The sequence below is a fragment of the Schistocerca gregaria genome, chromosome 6 (genome assembly GCF_023897955.1).
Source record: "Schistocerca gregaria isolate iqSchGreg1 chromosome 6, iqSchGreg1.2, whole genome shotgun sequence".
NCBI lineage: Eukaryota > Metazoa > Arthropoda > Insecta > Orthoptera > Acrididae > Schistocerca > Schistocerca gregaria.
The window spans coordinates 193,243,554-193,263,224 of NC_064925.1; the positions used below are offsets into that span (position 1 = coordinate 193,243,554).

The 19,671-nt window shown below is 45.5% G+C and overlaps 1 protein-coding gene across 4 annotated transcripts in view; it reads right to left on the bottom strand.

Annotated features, from left to right (window-relative positions):
• Positions 1-19,671, bottom strand: part of LOC126278176 (protein cappuccino-like) — a 350,827-nt gene that overhangs the window by 213,267 nt on the left and 117,889 nt on the right. For all 4 annotated transcript variants that reach the window (XM_049978073.1, XM_049978075.1, XM_049978076.1 and 1 more), the window contains exon 3: positions 7,965-8,283. In XM_049978073.1, coding sequence (XP_049834030.1) covers positions 7,965-8,283 — 319 coding nt within the window. The remainder of the gene's footprint in view (positions 1-7,964; positions 8,284-19,671) is intronic.

Below are 19,671 nucleotides of genomic sequence, written 5' to 3' on the forward strand. Positions count from 1 at the left end.
GCAGGATTCGAACCTGCGACCGTAGCAGTCGTACGGTTCCGGACTGCGCGCCTAGAACCGCGAGACCACATGCTGAAAGGTTTCGATTTATAGATGTGATGTTAATTTTAAACTTTTATTCTGGTTTTTACACAAAAGTCTGTTATTTACTTTGCCAGGCTAGGAGCTTCCCGTTATCTACATCTACATATATACTCCGCTAGCCACCACGCGGTGTTTGGCAGAGGCCACAATTCGCGCCAGTCATATTTCCTCCCTCTGCTCCACTCGCGGATCGCTCGAGGGAAAACGACTGTCTGAATGCCTCAGTACGAGCCCTAATTTCCCTTATCTTTGAATGGTGATCATTGCGCGATTTGAAAGTTGGTGGTAATAATATATGCTCTACATCCTCTGTGAAGATCGGATTTCGGAATTTAGTGAGCAGCCTTTTCCGTTTAGCGCGCCGTCTATTGCAAATGTGTCCCATTTCAAACTTTCTATGAAATTTGTAACGCTTTCGCGATGGCTAAATGTACCAGTCACGAATCTTGCCGCTCTTCTTTGCACCTTCTCAATCTCTTGAATCAGACCCAGCTGGTAAGGGTCCCATACAGAAGAAAAATACTCTAAGACTGGACGAACTAACGTATTGTAAGCTATTTCCTTTGTTGAAGGACTGCATCGCTTCAGGCTTCTACCAATAAACCGCACTCTAGAGTTTGCCTTACACGTTACTTTTGTAATCTGATCATTCCATTTGAGATCATTTCGAATAGTCACACCCAGATACTTGACGGATGTTACCGCTTCCAAAGACTAGGCATTTATTTTGTACTCTTACATTAATGGGGCTTTTCGCCTTGTTTTTACGCAGTAGGTTACACTTACTAATATTGAGTGATAACTGCCAATCATTACACCACGCATTTATCTTCAGCAAATCCTCATTGATTTGTTCACAATTTTCGTGTGATACTACTTTCCAATAGACAACAGCATCATCGGCAGACAGCCTAACTCCGCTGTCAATAACATCAACCATACCGTTTATGTAAATCGTAAAAAGCAGCGGACCTATTACGCTGCCCTGGGTCACACCTGATGTTACGCTTGTTTCTGTTGAAGCCTCCCCATTCAGGACGACGTACTACTCTCTGTCTGTTAGAAAACTTTCTCTCCAACCGCATGTCATCGGACAGAACGTAAGCGCACACTTTTTGAAGTAAGTGACAGTGCGGAACTGAGTCGAACGCCTTTCGAAAGTCGAGGAATATGGCATCAACCTGCGAGCCGGTATTTAGAGCCTATCATGCACAAAGAGGGCCAGCTGTGTCTCGCATGACCATTGTTTCCTAAAACCGTGCTGGTTTCTGCAGATGAGCTTCTCAGAGTCTAGAAAGGTCATTATCTCTGAATACAAAATGTGTTCCATGATTCTATAACAAAACGATGTCAGTGAAACTGGCCGGTAATTATGTGCATCCGATTTTTTCTACCCTTTTTATAGATTGCTATGACCTGGGCCTTCTTCCAGTCCCGTGGAAGTTCCCGCTATTCCACTGATCTCTGATAGATGATGGATAAGAATGATGGTATATTTGTAGGATAGTCAACATATAATCTTACGGGAACACCGCCTGGGCCAGATGCCTTACTGGCGTCTAAGGGTCTTAACTGTTTGACAATCCCAGATACACGGAACACTATGTCAGCCATTCTTGCGTTTGTTCTATAATTGAAAGGGGGAATGGTGCTGCGGTCCTCTTCCGTAGCTAGGTTTAGAATATGGGCCTTCTGTTTATCATCACCAGTTACATTACCCGTAATGTCAGCAAGAAAAGGTATTGAATTATTTGTAGCGTTCATAGATTTTACGTACAACCAAAATTTTTGGGGTTATTTTTAGAATCTGCAGATAAAATATTCCTTTCAAATTCGTTAAAAGAATCTCTCATTGTCCTTCTGACAGCTGCTTTCATTTCGCATAATTTCTGTTCAGCGAGGCAGTGACTACGTTTAAAACGACTGTGCAAATTTCTCTGATTTCGAGATATGTTTGTTGTACCAAGGTAGATCCTTTCCCTCCCCATATTTTTGCTAGGCACGTATGTCTCTAGCACGTGCTGGACAATACCTTTAAATTCCGACCAAAGATGGTGTTTTTGCTACTTCCACTGACAGAAGCCACAACGACATTACGGTCGCTAATACCTTCTTCTAGATTAACTTCCTAAAAAAAAATCAGGTCTGTTTGTCGCCAAGATATCTAATGTGTTTCCACCTCAAGTTGGTTTCTAACCATTGCTCAAGGTTGTATGTTGAGAGCGCTCCTAGAATAACTTGGCACGAATCTTTGCTTCTGTCCCCTGAGAAAAACGTGTAATTTTCCCAGTCAGTGGATGCCAGATTAAAGTCCCCACCTATAACTAATGGATAATTTGGATATTTACTTCCTATGTACTCAAGACTTTCCCTGAAACGTGTGCGACGTTCGTTGTGGATGCTGGTGGTCTATAAAAGCATTATAATACAACGGTCAATCCTTGTCTGATTGACGCCTTTATACAGACTATTTCACAGTCCAACCCAGTATCGATCTGAAATGCGTTTAAACAGCTTTTAACTGCAATGAACACACCACCTCCCATAGCATCAGTCCTATCCTTCCTACACATTGTCCAGTCCAAGTTCAAAATTTCACTGCTTTTTATGTATGGTCTCAAGCAGCTTTCGGTACCTAATACAATATTGACACTGCTACTGTTTATTTCGGAGAGTAACTCGGGGACCTTGCTACAGACACTTCGACAATTTACTAACATGATATTAAGCATATTTAAATCGTTTGGAATGACCTGTTTAGGGAAACTAACAATTTTTACAGTTGCCACACTCACATCAGTGACATGAACTGGTAATTTTTCAGGCCAACGGTTTGTTTCCCGTGGGGAGGAACTTAATCTAAAGAAACCCTACATGCACGCCTCAAGTACTTTGCTATCCACGTAGCGGCTTCCTGTGTGTAGAGCACCCCTTGATCTGTCGAGGGGCGTCCTACGATCTTCCACCCCATAGCGTAGGTCGAGAAATCTACAACCATTTTCGTCACAGTCGACGCAGCCTCTGGTTTAGATTATCCACTCGACTCCAAACCAGAGGACCCCGGTCCACCCTAGGTACGATGCTGCAGAACGTGAGCTTGGCTTACACTCCTCGAGAGATGGGAGGCCGCCTTCGCCAATTTAGTCAGCCGTTGAAAGAACCCAAAGATTTCCTCGGAACCCAGACGTCAGGCATCGTTGGTGCCGACATGCGCAACAATCTGCAGCTGGCTGCACCCCGCACGCTCTTTACAAGTTTCATGTGGATTTTAAGTACGTATCTAATTCCACAAATTGTATGTCAGTTCATGTTTTATTGTCAGGCGCTGATTTTGCCACATGAAGTAATTTTAATTAATGACTACTAAGCATACTGCATTTTAACTATTAAATTTACGGTACTGGTTGCTCATGTACCCTAGCAGCAGTGGCCTCTGCTGGTCTCTGTTATTTTTATAATATTGGACGCATCCGGTCCATGTACTATGTAGCTAAATATATATGTTTTATTTTTGATGTTGTGGTATGTATGGCCGGTATGCATGGATATTAATCATGTGAATATTTTTTTATATCTTCCTTATGTGTCATTAAGCCTGTTACAGATTTTGCTTCATCTAATTGAATTTTGTTTTTCTATTTGTAACAGATCGAAGATGGCAGTAGCAGAAACCGGTAATATCAAGACGGACCTTTACAATCTTTGACACCCTACGCTGCCAGACTTCCACACTGGGGGCTGCCGTTGACACCGCCGGCCTGCCACACTGACTGAGCCGATGTATTGGGTACTTAACAGAAATTTCAAACTGATCTGCAATTACAAGGATATCTCCCCATCGTACTCTCCTCAGGTTTATTTGTAAAATGTCCCAGTGGATACCCGTCAAAAACTGTACACAGATCAAGCATGAAACAGAAAGGTGTACTGAAGTGTGAAAAAAGAAGCCAAACAGAAAAAGCAAACATTGAGATGTCCCACATCGAGGGACCTGCACGAACCCAGATGTTGTGGTTGTATAGTCTCGGTGTTCGAATACCAAGCGAGAGATCCACGTTCAACTCTCCCTCGTGTCCCTTTTTTTTCCCACAAGTTTATGAACTGTCCCTTTGGTCACTGGCGTGTCTGTTCTGTAGTGTTGGCAATTGTCATACCATACGTTGGTTACAGAACATCCGTCATGTGGTAAGCTTACATTACCGTCGCAAGTAAATGTGATGAACAGCGAGAGCAGGCGAGATGCCGCATAGACCACTCACAGAAATGAAAACTACAAACAGACGTGTAAGAAGTGTTTTACAACAAAGGAATTTAAGCATCAAAAGTTCCAAAACCGAAAGGAAGACTCAAAACATGTGGCACTTGGAATAAATAGGAGGTACTTACGTCTGGAGGTCCGTTTCTTACAACGGACGTTACAGCAACATGCAGACACAACTCTGAATGTAGCGAACAGACACGTCAATAAACGGTCGGAAAGTTCACAATTTTGTGAAAAAAAATATTGAGGCACGAGCGAGGTTTGAACACGGACCTCCCTCTTAGCAGTCCAACACCATAAACCCACAAACCCCGATACCCTGTCTAGTTAAAATTGTCGATGTTCCACATCTTGAGCTTGAACTGTTCACTGTTTCTACTTTGCTTCATTCTTCGTAATTTAGTACACCTTCTTGCTGTTTTCATGGCTGATTTGTGTTCAGTTTTTGACTGGCTACCCACTGGGCCATTTTACAACTAAATCTGAATGGTGTGCGATGGGGAGTTTCCCTCGCTAGCTGCTGGTTCCGCCAGTGACTGATTCTGCCACCAATTTAGCCTTCACTTGCGATACTGTGGTGAGCCGTAACCACGAGACGTTGTGTAGAGATATACAGTATTTCACAGTTATTCGGTTACTTCTAGCTTCGTTCTGAAAACGTGCATTTTAATGCCAATGAACAGTCTGCTTTCAACTCCAACCACAGGTGTGACTTACTTCCATTCTGTAGTACTATCTATTTTCAATTTTCATGGCGACACCAGTGGCGCTTCGCAGTTGCAATTAAAGTAACTGCGCGATTATTAGCATCCCCCCCCCCCCCCACGACCCATACTTCAAATATCTACATCTACATGGATACTCTGCAAATCACATTTAAGTACCTGGCAGAGGTTTCATCAAACCACCTTCACAATTCTCTATTACTCCAGTCTCGTATAGCGCTCGGGAAGAACGAACACCTATATCTTTCCGTATGAGCTCTGATTTCCCTAATTTTATCGTGGTGAACGTTTCTCCCTATGTAGGTTGGTATCAACAAAATATTTTCGCATTTGAAAGAGAAAGTTGGTGATGGGAATTTCGTAAGAAGATTCCGTCGCAACGAAAAACTCCTTCGTTTTAATTATGCCCAGCCCAAATCCTGTATCATTTCTGTGACACTCTCTACCATATTTAGCAATAATACAAAACGTGCTGCCCTTCTTTGAACTTTTTCGATGTACTCCGTCAGCCCCATCTGGTAAGGATCCCACACAGCGCAACAGTATTCTAAAAGAGGACGGACAAGAGCAGTGTAGGAAGTCTCCTTAGTAGATCTGTTACATTTTCCAAGTGTCCTGCCAATAAAATGCACTCTTTGGTTAGCCTTCCCCACAACATTTTCTATGTGTTACTTCCTATTTAAGTTATTCGTAATTGTACTACCTAGGTATTTAGTTGAAGTTACGGCTTCTAGACTAGACTTATTTATCGTGTAACCGAAGTTTAACGAGTTCCTTTTAGCACTCATGTGGATGACCTCACAAGTTTCGTTATTTAGGGTAAACAGCCGCTTTTCGCACCATTCAGATATTTCTTCTACATCGTTTTGCAGTTTGTTTTGATCTTCTGATGACTTTATTAGTAGATAAACAACAGCGTCATCTGCAAACAACAGAAGAAGGTTGCTCAGATTGTCCCCCAAATCGTTTATATAGACAAGGAACAGCAAAGGGTCTATAACATAACCTTGGGGAAAGCCAGAAATCACTTCTGTTTTACTCGATGACTTTCCGTTAATTACTACGAACAGTAAACTCTCTGACAGGAAATCACAAGTGCAATCAGACAACTGAGACGATATTCAATGATCACGCAATTTCACTACAAGCCGCTTGTGTGGTACAGTGTCAAAAGACTTCCAGAAATACGGAATCGATATGAAATCCCTAGTCAACAGCATTCAACACTTCATGCAAATAAAGAGCTACACTACGGGCCATTAAAATTGCTACACCAAGAAGAAATGCAGATGATAAACGGGTATTCATTGGACAGATATATTTTACTACAACTGTCATGTGATTACATTTTCACGCAAATTGGGTGCAGCATTTCAGAAATCAGTACCCAGAACAACAACCTCTGGCCGTAATAACGGCCTTGATACGCCTTGGCATTGAGGCAAAAAGAGCTTGGATGGCGTGAACAGGTACAGCTGCCCATCCAGCTTCAACACGTTACCACAGTTCATCAAGAGCAGTGACTGGCGTATTGTGACGAGCCAGTTGCTCGGCCACCATTGACCAGACGTTTTCAATTGGTGAGAGATCTGGAGAATGTGCTGGGCAGGGCAGCAGTGGAACATTTTCTGTATCCAGAAAGGCCCGTACAGGACCTGCAACATGCGGTCGTGCATTATCCTGCTGAAATGTAGGGTTTCGCAGGGATGGAATGAAGGCTAGAGCCACGGGTCGTAACACATCTGAAATGTAACGTCCACTGTTCAAAGTGCCGTCAATGCGAACAAGAGGTAACCGAGACGTGTAACCAATGGCACCCCTTACCATCACGCCGGGTGATACGCCAGTATGGCGATGACGAATACACGCTTCCAATGTGCGTTCACCGCGTCGTCGCCAAACATGGATGCGACCATCATGACGCTGTAAACAGAACCTGGATTCATCCGAAAAAATGACGATTTGCCATTCGTGCACCCAGGATCGTCGTTGAGTACATCATCGCAGGCGCTCCTGTCTGTGATGTAGCGTCAAGGGTAACCGCAGCCACGGTCTCCGAGCTGATAGTCCATGTTGCTGCAAACGTCGTCGAACTGTTCGTGCAGAGGGTTGTTGTCTTGCAAACGTCCCCATCTGTTGACTAAGGGATCGATCCGTTACCGGCAAGCGGATAAGATGCCTGTCATCTCGACTGCTAGAGATACGAGGCCGTTGGGATCCAGCAACGCGAGCAGCAATGTCGCGATACGATAAACTGCAATCGCGATACTCTACAATCCGACCTTTATCAAAGTCGGAAACGTGACGGTACTCATTTCTCCTCCTTACACGAGGCATCACAAAAACGTTTCACCAGTCAACGCCGGTCAACTGCTGTTTGTGTATGAGAAATCGCTTGGTAACTTTCCTCATGTCAGCACGTTGTAGGTGTCGCCACCGACGCCAACCTTGTGTGAGTGCTCTGAAAAGCTAATCATTTGCATATCACAGCATGTTCTTCCTGTCGGTTAAATTTCGCGTTTGTAGCACGTCATCATCGTGGTGTAGAAATTTTAATGGCCAGTAGTGTAGGTGTGTTTCACAGGAACGATGCTTTCTAAACCCATGTTGAGTGTGTGTCAAAGCCTTATCATATTAATGTTGACACTGTGCCGAATTTGTCTTATCAATAATTTCATCGGAATCAGTCACAGTAATTGTGTTATGTGTCATTTGGTTGTCGTTAAGTTGCCCCATTCATGATTTTGGAGGGCAACGTAATAGCCTTGCGATACCTGCTAGGCGCGCCTTGCAGTTTAAAAACCAGCAACCTTGTAAATGGAATGGAATCGCCCATCGTTCACGACAAGAATGCTTTCCTGTGCAGGCACGACAAAATTTTGCGCGCGACTTACCCGTCTGGGGCGCAGGTGGTGGCGGTGCCGGAACGGGCGCCAGCTCCACTTTGCGGTGGCGGACCAGGGTGAAGGAGGCGGCCGGCTGCTGTGTCTGCTGCTGCTGCTGCTGCTGCTGCGGCTGCTGCTGCGTCGCCTCCTGCGGCATCCCGGCGGCTGCGGCTGCTGCGAGCGCGTCGACGCTGCCGGCGCGCCTGGCGCAGCCCGGCGTCGTGGCGCCGCTGGAGCCGTCCTCTGTCAGCGTCAGCGTCACCTCGTCCGGGTCCACCACCGACGCCGACAGCGACACCGCGTCGCTCGCCGCCGCGGCCGCCACCGCCTGAGCAGTGCGAGGGAGGCCTTCAGCACTCGCTGTGCTCTCCAGCGTGCGCTACGAACTGGCTGCTGATCGCTCTACTTAGAATGTCAACATCTACATGTACATCCAAACTCTGCTAGCCAACTGACGGTGTGTGGCGGAGGGTACCTGGCGTACCTCTATCGGTTCTCCCTTCTATTCCAGTCTCGTACAGTTCGTTGAAAGAAAGATTGTCGGTGTGCCTCTGTGTGGGCTCTAATCACTCTGATTTTGTCGTATCGGTAGCTACGATGCCATAGGTTGGCACTACGACAGACACCGACGACACCGCCCTCTAGCCGGCGCTGGAGAGCTCTACGACAATCGCTACATATTCTCCCCATTTGATCAGGTGCAGCCAGCCAGGACACTTCGTTTCAACATCCCACCTACGTACAAAGTTATGTAATCGTTTACCACCTTGTTTTCCCACCAGTAAACCACGTTCTTGCAGTACCGACTTGTATTACCTTTTCGCGTTCCTACCCACACGCCGCCTCCCAGACGGGATACATTTTATCTTCATGGTCTCTTCGCGACATACAAGTAGGACAGAGCAATATACTGCTTGAGTCCTCGATGAACGTATGTGTTCTCGAAACTTCAACAAAAGCCCGTACCGAGCTACTGAGCGATTCTCTTGCAGAGTCTTCCACTGGAGATTACGTGTCATCTCTGTAACGGTTTCGCGATTACTAAATGATACTGTAACGAGGCGCGCTGGTCTCCGTTGGATCTTCTCTATCTCTTCTCTCAACCCTATTTGGTACTGATCCCACACCGGTGAGCCGTATTCAAGCAGTGGGCGAGCAAGTGTACTGTAAGCTACTTCCTTTGTTTTCGGATTGCATTTCCTTGGGATTCTTCCAATGAATCTCATTCTGGCATCTGCTTTACCGACGATTAATTTTACATGTTCATTCTATTTTAAAAGGGAAGCAGTAGTTGGGAAGGGAGTGAGACAGGGTTGCAGCCGCTCCCCGATGTTATTCAATCTATATATTGAGCAAGCAGTAAAGGAAACAAAAGAAAAATTCGGAGTAGGAATTAAAGTCCTAGTAGAAGAAATAAAAACTTTGAGGTTCGCCGAAATTGTAATTCTGTCAGAGACAGCAAAAGACTTGGAAGAGCAGCTGAACGGAATGGACAGTGTCTTGAAAGGAGGATTTAAGATGAACATCGACAAAACCAAAACGAGGGTAATAGAATGTAGTCGAGTTAACTCGGGTGATGCTGAGGGAACTATATTAGGTTCAAAAATAGCTCTGAGCACTATGGGACTTAACATCTGTGGTCATCAGTCCCCTAGAACTTAGAACTACTTAAACCTAGCTAACCTAAGGATATCACATACATCCATGCCCGAGGCAGGATTCGAACCTGCGACCGTAGCAGTCGCGCGGTTCCGGACTAAGCGCTTACAACCGCTAGACCACGGCGGCCGGCCTAGATTAGGAACGAGTCACTTAAAGTAGTAAAGGAGTTTTGCTATTTGGGGAGCAAAATAACTGATGATAGTCTAAGTAGAGAGTATATAAAATGTAGACTGGCAATAGCAAGGAAAGCGTTTCTGAAGAAGAGAAATTTTTTAACATCGAGTATAGATTTAAGTGTTAGGAAGTCGTTTCTGAAAGTATTTGTATGGAGTGTAGCCATGTATGGAAGTGAAACATGGGCGATAAATAGTTTAGACAAGGAGTGAATAGAAGCTTTCGAAATGTGGTGCTACAGAATAATGCTGAAGATTAGATGGGTAGATCACATAACTAATGAGGAGGTACTAAACAGAATTAGACAGAAGAGAAATTTGTGGCACAACTTGACTAGAAGAAGGGATCGTTTGGTAGGGGATATTCTGAGGCATCAAGGGATCACCAATTTAGTATCGGGGGGCAGCGTGAAGCGTAAAAATAGTAGAGGGATACCAAAAGATGAATACACTAAACAAATTCAGAAGGATGTAGGTTGCAGTAGGTACTGTGAGATGAAGAAGCTTGCACAGGATAGAGCAGCGTGGAGAGCTGCATCAAACCAGTCTCAGGACTGTAGACCACAACAACAACAACAACAACCATTTTAAACCACTCCTAATGCCTACTCCCAGCTAGTTTATGGAATTAACTGCTTCCAGTTGCTGACCTGCTATATTGTAGCTAAATGATAAAGGATCTTTCTTTCTATGTATTCACAGCACATTACCCTTGTCTACATTGAGATTCAATTGCCGTTCGCCGGCCGCGGTGGTTTCGCGGTTCTAGGCGCGCAGTCCGGAACCGTGCGACTGCTACGGTCGCAGGTTCGAATCCTGCCTCGGGCATGGATGTGTGTGATGTCCTTAGGTTGGTTAGGTTTAAGTAGTTCTAAGTTCTAGGGGACTAATGACCACAGCAGTTTTGTCCCATAGTGCTCAGAGCCATTTGAACCATTTGAACCAATTGCCATTTCCTGCACCATGCGTCAATTCGTTGCAGATCCTTCTGCATTTCAGTACAATTTTCCATTGTTACAATCTCTCGATATACTACAGCATCATCCGCAAAAAGCCTCAATGAAATTCCGATTTTATCCACAAAATCATTTATGTATATTGTGAACCGCAACGATCCTACGACACTCCACTGTGGCTTACTTCGGAAGACTTTTCTCACTGAGAATTACATGCTGCGTTCTGTTATCTAGGAACTCTTCAATCCAATCACAAAATTGGCTGATAGTCCATATACTCTTACTTTGTTCATTGAGCGACTGTGGGGAATTGTATCGAACGCCTTGCGGAAGTCAAGAAACACGGCATCTACCTGGGTACCCGTGTCTATCGCCCTCTGAGTCTCGTGGACGAATAGCGCGAGCTGGGTTTCACACGATCGTCTTTTTCGAAACCAGACATCAAGATGCGTCGCTCAGCCAATAGTTAAAATGTGGTTACAAGGAATGGCCCGCCTTACAAAATACACGAATGGAGCATCGGCACTAAGCAACTGCCATTAATACACGGTTCAGTCACATTAATGGGACCACGCCTCGAAGTCGACGTACAGTGACCACTCACAGTCGGCAGGTGGCAGCACTGGCAGTCGAGTGTACGTAAAGAGTACTGGGGGTACGCGGAAAAACAATGTAATCATGTTGTGTGGAAATGGAGCGGCATCGTCATTGGATTTCGGGCCAAAGGTGGAAACGTTCCCGAAACGTGTAAATTTATAAACTGCTTGTGTGCCGCCATGGTTAAAGTATACCGTGCATGGCGCATTCCAAAACCGGCGCTGAGGCAACTCTAGTGCATTACAGGCCACAGAAGATAGGGGCGAACTACTGTTTTGGAGATGTGTGAGCTGTGGCGGGGTTGCTGGCGTCACATTTAGAGCTCCTAGACTGATCTGTCGTGTGATGTCCCCCTGGTTTGAGACCTTTAAGATCTTTGCTCGATATTGTTGTAGTTGGGCCCATAACCCAGAGGTCGTGGATCGAAATCGAGCTCTGCTACCACCCCCCAACTCGCCACGCCAAAACACTCCTCCTCCCCATCAACAAGATCTTAGTGGGCTCAAACCAGAGGGACATCCCCCGACAGATCGAGCTTGTGACGCCAGGAATTGGAAAGGCGACGCCAGCAACCCCGCCATGGCTCAGTGTGTAGAGGCGAATAGAAGTGCAACTGTCTAGCAACTGACCAACCAGATGAACCAAGGGGCTACCAACAGTGTCTCCCACTGATTGTTCAGCGAACGTTGCTGCATATAGGGCCTCCGAAGCAGGTGCCTAGTTCATGCACCCACTCTGACTGCCCTTCATTGGCGATGAAGGCTCCACTTGCACGCCAGTGCCCCAACTAGACATTCACCGAGACATGTGGCCTATCCAGATGAATCACGTTTTATGCTCCATCAGGCAGATGGCCGTTGGTATCTACGGTATGGAAAGATCTGAAAGCTAACACCCTGCAACCAGGAAGGAGCATTGTGGTTTGGGGAATGTTTTCGTGGCATTCCCTTGAGGATCTCGTCATTCTGCAAGACACGGTGGTTCAATACTGATATGCACCTCTCCTTGGGGGATCATGTCCATCCCTACATGCAGTTTGTTTTTCCTCCGCACGGCGGTATCTACCTGCACAACAATGCAACGTGTCACACTGTTTGAGTATACTTTCGTCGTTTGAAGAGCATCAGGTGGAATTTACCGTGCTCCCCTGATCACTGAACTTCCCGCCTTTAAACTCAATCGAGAATCAGTGGGGCCACCTCGATCGTACTGTTCCCAAGGATCCTCAACCGAGAAACCTAGCTCTATATCCCTTTCGCTATGTTCCAACACCTCACTGATTATCCTCCTTCACGTCTCGTGGCAGTCAGGGATGCTAGAGGTGATTATTCAGGTTTTTGACAGGTGGTCATATTTGTGTGACTGGTCAGTGCAGTATTTTGGTGCTTGAGATGCACCATCAAAATACATTTTTTGATTGACGCCAACTTTCCGCCATCCACTGCTGTATCGTTTTATTTTCCTCTACACTACTCCAGTCTCGACAGTTAGGCCGTCTGCACACGGAGCGACTGAAAAGGAACGCCACTGGTAGGCAATTTAAATAGGCAACTGGATTCATCTGTACATCCAAGGAACCATAAACTGCAGGCTGTGTAGCAACCAAGGACCCGTAAAAGGACGATTAGAAATTCATAGCTTTCGCATGATACTTGCATTCCGCAAAGCCTTGGCAGGCATCCTCAACTTGAAAATGGCACCTGCATCTTCTGTGAAAGACGCCTACGACCGTTTGCATGAACAAGTATCACTACAAAATTTCTGATTGTTGGTTAACTTTAAGTTGAAAGTTTGAATAACTTAACTGGAATGGTAACGGAAATACGAGGGTCAGTCAAAAAGTAATGCCTCATATTTTTTTTCTACGTTTAATTGTCAGGAAATTTAAATGCAATTACATAGGTTGAAAACCACAACATTGAGGATCATTTTGTCATTTTTCAATGTAATCTCCGCCCATCTCTACAGATTTGGTCCATCTTTGAACAAGGGCATGTATCCCAGCACGGTAAAAATCACAGCTCTGCTTCCTAAGCCATTGACGCACGGATGTTTTGACGGCCTCCTCATCTTCAAAATGAATCCCACGATGAGCTTCTTTTAGTGGCCCGAACAGATGGAAGTCTGATGGTGCCAGGTCAGGGCTGTATGGGGGATGAGGCAAAACTTCCCATCCAATTTTGACAATCTCGTCAGAGGTGTGACGACTGGTGTGTGGTCTTGCATTGTCATGCAAAAGAAGAACATCTGCCATTGATTTTGTTGGGCGAACTCGCTGAAGATGTGCTTTAAGTTTTTTGAGGGTTGTGACGTATTGAACAGAATTTATTGTGCATCCCTGCTCCAAAAAATCAACCAGAATCACACCCTCTTCATCCCAGAAAACTGTTGCCATCGCACATTTTTGAATTTTTTCTTCCTCGGCGAGCTTGTGTGACGCCACTCCATTGACTGCCTCTTTGATTCGGGTTCAAAAAAATGCACCCATGTTTCGTCCCCGGTCACAATTTTTTTCAGAAACTCATCTCCCTCCAAACGGAAGCGCTGCAAGTGTTGGGAGGCTATTGTTTTCCTTGCCTCTTTATTCTGATCGGTTAACATTCTTGGAACCCACCGTGCACAAACTTTTGAGTACCCCAATTGTTTAATAATCGTGATCACACTGCCTTTACTAAGAGAAATAATGCGACACACTTCATCTGCAGTCACCCGACGGTCACCACGAATGATGTCATCAACTTGCTGAATGTTGTGTGGAGTCACTGCACTCACCGGCCTGCCGCTCCGCTTTTCGTCAGTCAACGGTGTTTGCCCTTCAGCTTCCTTACAACGACGAACCCATCGTCTAACAGTGCTGACATCCACTGTCACAACACCATACACCTTCTTCAGTCTTTCATGAATGCGTATGGGCGTTTCACCTTCTGCATTCAAGAATTCAATCACACAACGATGTCTCAAACGAACATCGATGTCGGCCATCTTACAAACTTCTGCTGTGCTGCCACCTGTTGACACAGAAAGTTACTACTGCATTGGATTGCAGAAGAAGGTTTGATGAATGGCGCCAAATTCAAATTTTTCACTTAACTTAATTTTTTTAAGTAGGAAAAAAATGGGAGGCATTACTTTTTGACCGACCCTCGTACGACGTTGCTGTGAGACAAAAGAATTTTATACAACAACATTTTATTTAATAAAATCATGAAAATAACTCCTTGATGACTCACTTTACTTAATGGTACGGTTATATGGAATGCTGGCCCGCCATCAGTGATACCAAAAAAACAGCAATTTCATGCAACCTGACTGTGTCCTAACTAAGATGACTGGTAGCCATCACGCAGAGCGTCTATACTCACCAGAGTCTCAGCGGGGAATGCCTAACCTTCTCCCTTCGTCCGGGGTCCACACACGGTGGCCAGAAGGGCTCCGAGAGTCTGCTCAGCGGCTGTTTGCCAACCTAACGGGGCCTGCTAACGCATGGGGAACTTATGTCTCTCTGGTCCAGTGCAGTCGCTCTCTACTTGATACAATGGTTGGCTAAACTGCATCTCCACATTCAGAGAACCCACAGCAGACAGCCCACGCGTACGTCAGCAGACGACCCGCATTCACATTTTCAGGCTATACTGAGAGTGATAATATCATTCCGGATTAAAATTCCTGAGTGTCGGAAGGGCACCCAGCCATGAAGCGGCTCACATGGAGCTGTTGCCCTTTTTATAGACCGACTAAACAGTCCTACAGTGATTTGGTGCAACTGATTTCTTCCGCCGGTACCAGGCGTTATTTTTATTCCGAAAAATTTGGGGCTTCTCAGTCACTTTCTCGCCGTTTTCGCTGTTTGCTTCCACTTCAGAATGTAATTTTACAGAACGACACACGCTGTCAGTCACACAAAAGATTACTGCTTTCTCCGTCAAAACCCTCATGCCGTAGCCTGGAAGCTAGTAGTTGAGCAAATTGGGACGTTCATTCAGTTCCCAAAGCTAGTAATTGACACGGTGTCTCAAGGACTAGGCGCTACTCAGATCGCTTGGCAATGCTGACGCCGAGTCCCTCGCACCTGGTTGGCAACAGGTCTCAAGCGATTTATGGTTGAGTAGGTCTACAGTCGCGCCGTTTGCGAAGCTTATTCAACTCTGTTCCATAACATGTAACATTGGAAACATTACATGTGTCTGAAATATTATATTGGACAAAGTGGGCAGACATTTGGGACAAGATTTGAAGAACACACTAGGCAACCTCAGCCTGCCAGACAAAAAAAAGCAAACACGGAATAGGAGATGGCGTACCACCGGATCTCCTTCATACAGAGTAGAAAAGTACTTAACTAAAATCCAGCCCGCATCTCGTGGTCGTGCGGTAGCGTCCTCGCTTCCCACGCCCGGGTTCCCGGGTTCGATTCCCGGCGGGGTCAGGGATTTTCTCTGCCTCGTGATGGCTGGGTGTTGTGTGATGTCCTTAGGTTAGTTAGGTTTAAGTAGTTCTAAGTTCTAGGGGACTGATGACCATAGATGTTAAGTCCCATAGTGCTCAGAGCCATTTGAACCATTTTTGAACTAAAATCCAGAAGAACTGGTATACGAGACAGTGGTAGGAACGAACAACCCCGGGTACCGTCGGACAAAGCAGTATCTTCAAAGGAAGCTACAAAGATCCGTACTGGAAAGAAAGAAACATGGGAAGACGAAATGTTGAGCTTTTTGTAATGCAGGCTAAGTACGAAAGGAAGTTTCAAAGATCCTACGGGCAGAAAAGACTCCCAAAAATCCATTACTTACTTCTCAAGGTATGTCTGGAGGTCAACTGTGCAAAGCGGCAACCTTCGCCGTGACGTATGAAACACAGTGTCCTTTAATTCAATAACCATTGAATTTAGCGGAAAAGGAAGATGAGTTCACAAAAAGCCAACAAGCGGAGCGTACCCGGGTCAACAAATCGCAGGTACAGTCACGTTCAACAATGCCACTGGCAGGGGGGACTATTTCTCGCAAGTTGAATTATGGAAAGGCGCCTGGACCAGACAAGATTACAAATACACAGCTCTAAAACCTGTCGAGGAAGCCGCTAGTTTTACTGACCCAGATATACAATGCTTGCTTTCCAAACAATTACTTCCCGATTACATGGATGAGGCTAAAGTGACACCAACCCGAAACTGAACCATAGACTCACACAAGCGACTACTCACCGTTCCATCGGCTTACACAGCAGTTTGAGCAAAATTTTTGAACGTTTGATTAAGAAGCAGACTGAAGAACCAATAGCCCTGGATGTAGTGACAGCCCCCTAACAATTTCGGAGGAACTACAATCTCTGAGGCTTGCGGAACATGTGACCGACACTTCAACATGCCACCAATGTTCGACGACTCGACCGCCAATTGGGCATTAAGACAGACTGGAGTAGGGAAAATAAAGTCAAAAATCCAGACACGACGATGACAATCTGTTTTAGCAGAAAAACACTAGCTTTGCGGAAGCTTCTTCAATTGCGCACCAGAAACCTCTCTTGGAGTACTACAGTCCGGTGTTTAAGTGTTTCTCTGGGTGGGCAAATGTTATTTCACACATATATTGAAGCCTCAGATCATAACTGTAGCAATACCGAAGTAATTTATCTCTTTGTTAGCAGCGAAAAAAATATGGCCTCAAAACTAAGACTATATAATACAATAACTCCGCCCGAACAGGCTCTTTGGGAGCTCTGTCCGGGACTTGGCCAGTAAAACGCGCCTACAAAATATACAGTTGACATAAATCAAAATGAGTACGGCGGATTTTACGAGGGAATGGACCCTACCGAATAACGAACCTACACGTAGAGATACTGGAAGAGGCAATGCGCAGACGTTCTACAGCACTACAAGATCGAAGAGGCCCATGGGCCAGTCAGGCAGCTGCGACATGTTGGCAACTTGGAAACTCAGGTTAGGCACTGATATGAAGTTTCTACGGTTGAGGCGGCGTAAGTTGATCCCCGACAGTTCCTGTGGGCTGGGCGCGGCAGCGTTGCGGGCCTACCTCATCCAATAACGTAATGCAATTTTGTTCGCGTCTCTGTGGCAATCAATGCCTCAGTTTTGTCACAGCTCTGTGGACGGCTATTGTTTTTCGTCTGTAGCCGTTAGTGCTTCGCAGCTGAAAGCTGGCAACAGCGGTGCGAACTCTTAGGGATACTGTCGGTGGATAGGACACTGGTCAATAAGAGGGTGGTGGTTTTTGGGGAGGAGACCAGACAGCGAGTTCAACGGATTAGGGAAGTTCGAGGAAGGAAGTCGGGCGTGCCCTTTCAAAGGAACCATCTCGGCATTTGCCTGGAGCGATTTAGGGAAATCACGGCAAACCTAAATCAGGATCGTCGGACGTGGTATTGAACCGTCATCCTCCCGAATACGAGTCCAGTGTACTAACCACTGCGCCACCTCGCTCGGTGGTAAATAAATGAGTTTTAGCGCAGCGATACAGACTGTAGGTTGGCCCTGATGTCCTTTACGAAAGTGGAATAAAAAAAGAACTTAAGTTTTCTTTCATGACAAAATGAAGTGGAGGTCATCAGGAGGTGATAGAGCTTCAGGCACAGAGTGACCACAAAAAAAAAGGGGTTTTCTTGTCCATCCCCAAATCTTTTTTTTTTCCCTGTGCATGTCCTTCAGCTTCTTAATGAGTGAACCGTGTTCCTTTTTATCAGAACGTCAACGTTTCAAATATGTACAAGGGGCGATCGAAAAGTTTCCGTTTGAGGAAATGGCTGCAGCGTATATGCAGCGGAGCGCAACTCCGATGCGGTTATCAACCATGAGTAACGCAAGGCAGTCTCGGTAAACTAAAGAGAAAGCGCTGGTCGGGCTGATTTTGAGGGAACAATCAAGACATTGGCGTTGAATGATTTAGGAAAGCTGTAAAAAACCTAAACTAAGGCGGACCCCATACCTCACGATTTCGAGCTTACTGCCACTACAACAGTTCCTCGCAGTGATAAAAATTCGTAGTCAGAACAGTTGGACAGCATAGGATCTAGATATAGGAAATTTAGTTCAGTGACTGAGAGGGCACTGACTGACACATGGCCGATGGATTCATCTCCAGTGAACCTCCTCCTACAACCAAGAAGCTCTGCAGCAGTTGGATGCTGTATCTCCAACCAGACGGCGACAATTATCAGACCTAATCGACGCTGCCGACGTGACTCACAGCGGTACGTGACAAGCCGTAGACGAAGAGACTGTCTCCTTATGGCGCAGTGAAGCCCATCTGAGTCATGACGCAAAAATGGGGCCTAACAGACAATGATGCGTCTGGCGGAAATGACATCTGTAGCATTGGCGTGTATTCGTCTTGCTAAATGCTGTCTATCTATTTCTTCGTAGCTGATGGCAACTTAATGTAATTTTACAACTTTCGTCTTACAAGCACCACATTTAAGTTTTTAAAGAGTCCGCTGGGGGCGCCGGACCCACACCTGCCCGTTTAAAGCAGGGAGTGAGTAACATGCAGACCCCTGTTCGAAATTGGAAAACACTTTTCTGTCATAAGTAATAGCAAAAAAGAAAACGGCTCTGACTGCCCTGCACGATCAGATCAAAAGAAAACGAGCCTCTAATGCTTAAACTGGTACAACCGTACTAATCCATATTTGTTTAGCGTAACCCAGGTTGTACCACGAGGAGGCGAACTGCCTCATACACCAAAATTACTCAAAACGTTATCGACAAGTTAAAATTTTTTTGTATTTTGGACCAGATGGGATACCAGTTCGATTTTACACAGAGTACGCGAAGGAACTTGCTCCCCTTCTTTCAGCTGTGTACCGTAGGTCTCTAGAACAGCGTATCGTTCCAAAGGATTGGAAAAGGGCACAGGTCATCCCCGTTTTCAAGAATGGACGTCGAACAGATGTTCAGAGCCGTAGACCTATATGTCTAACGTCTATCAGTTATCGAATTTTAGTACACGTATTATGCTCGAGTATAATGACTTTTCTGGAGACTAGAAATCTACTCTGTAGGAATCAGCATGGGTTTAGAAAAAGACGATCGTGAGAAACCCAGTTCGCGCTATTCGTCCACGAGACAGAGGGCCATAGACATGGGTTCCCAGGTAGATGCCGTCTTTCTTGACTTTCGCAAGGCATTCGGTACAGTTCCCCACAGTCGTTTAATGAACAAAGTAAGAGCATATGGACTATCAGACCAATTGTGTGATTGGATTGAAGAGTTCCTAGATAACAGAACGCAGCATGTCATTCTCAATAGAGGGAAGTATTCCGAAGTAAGAGTGATTTGAGGTGTGCCGCAGGGAAGTGTCGTAGGACCGTTGC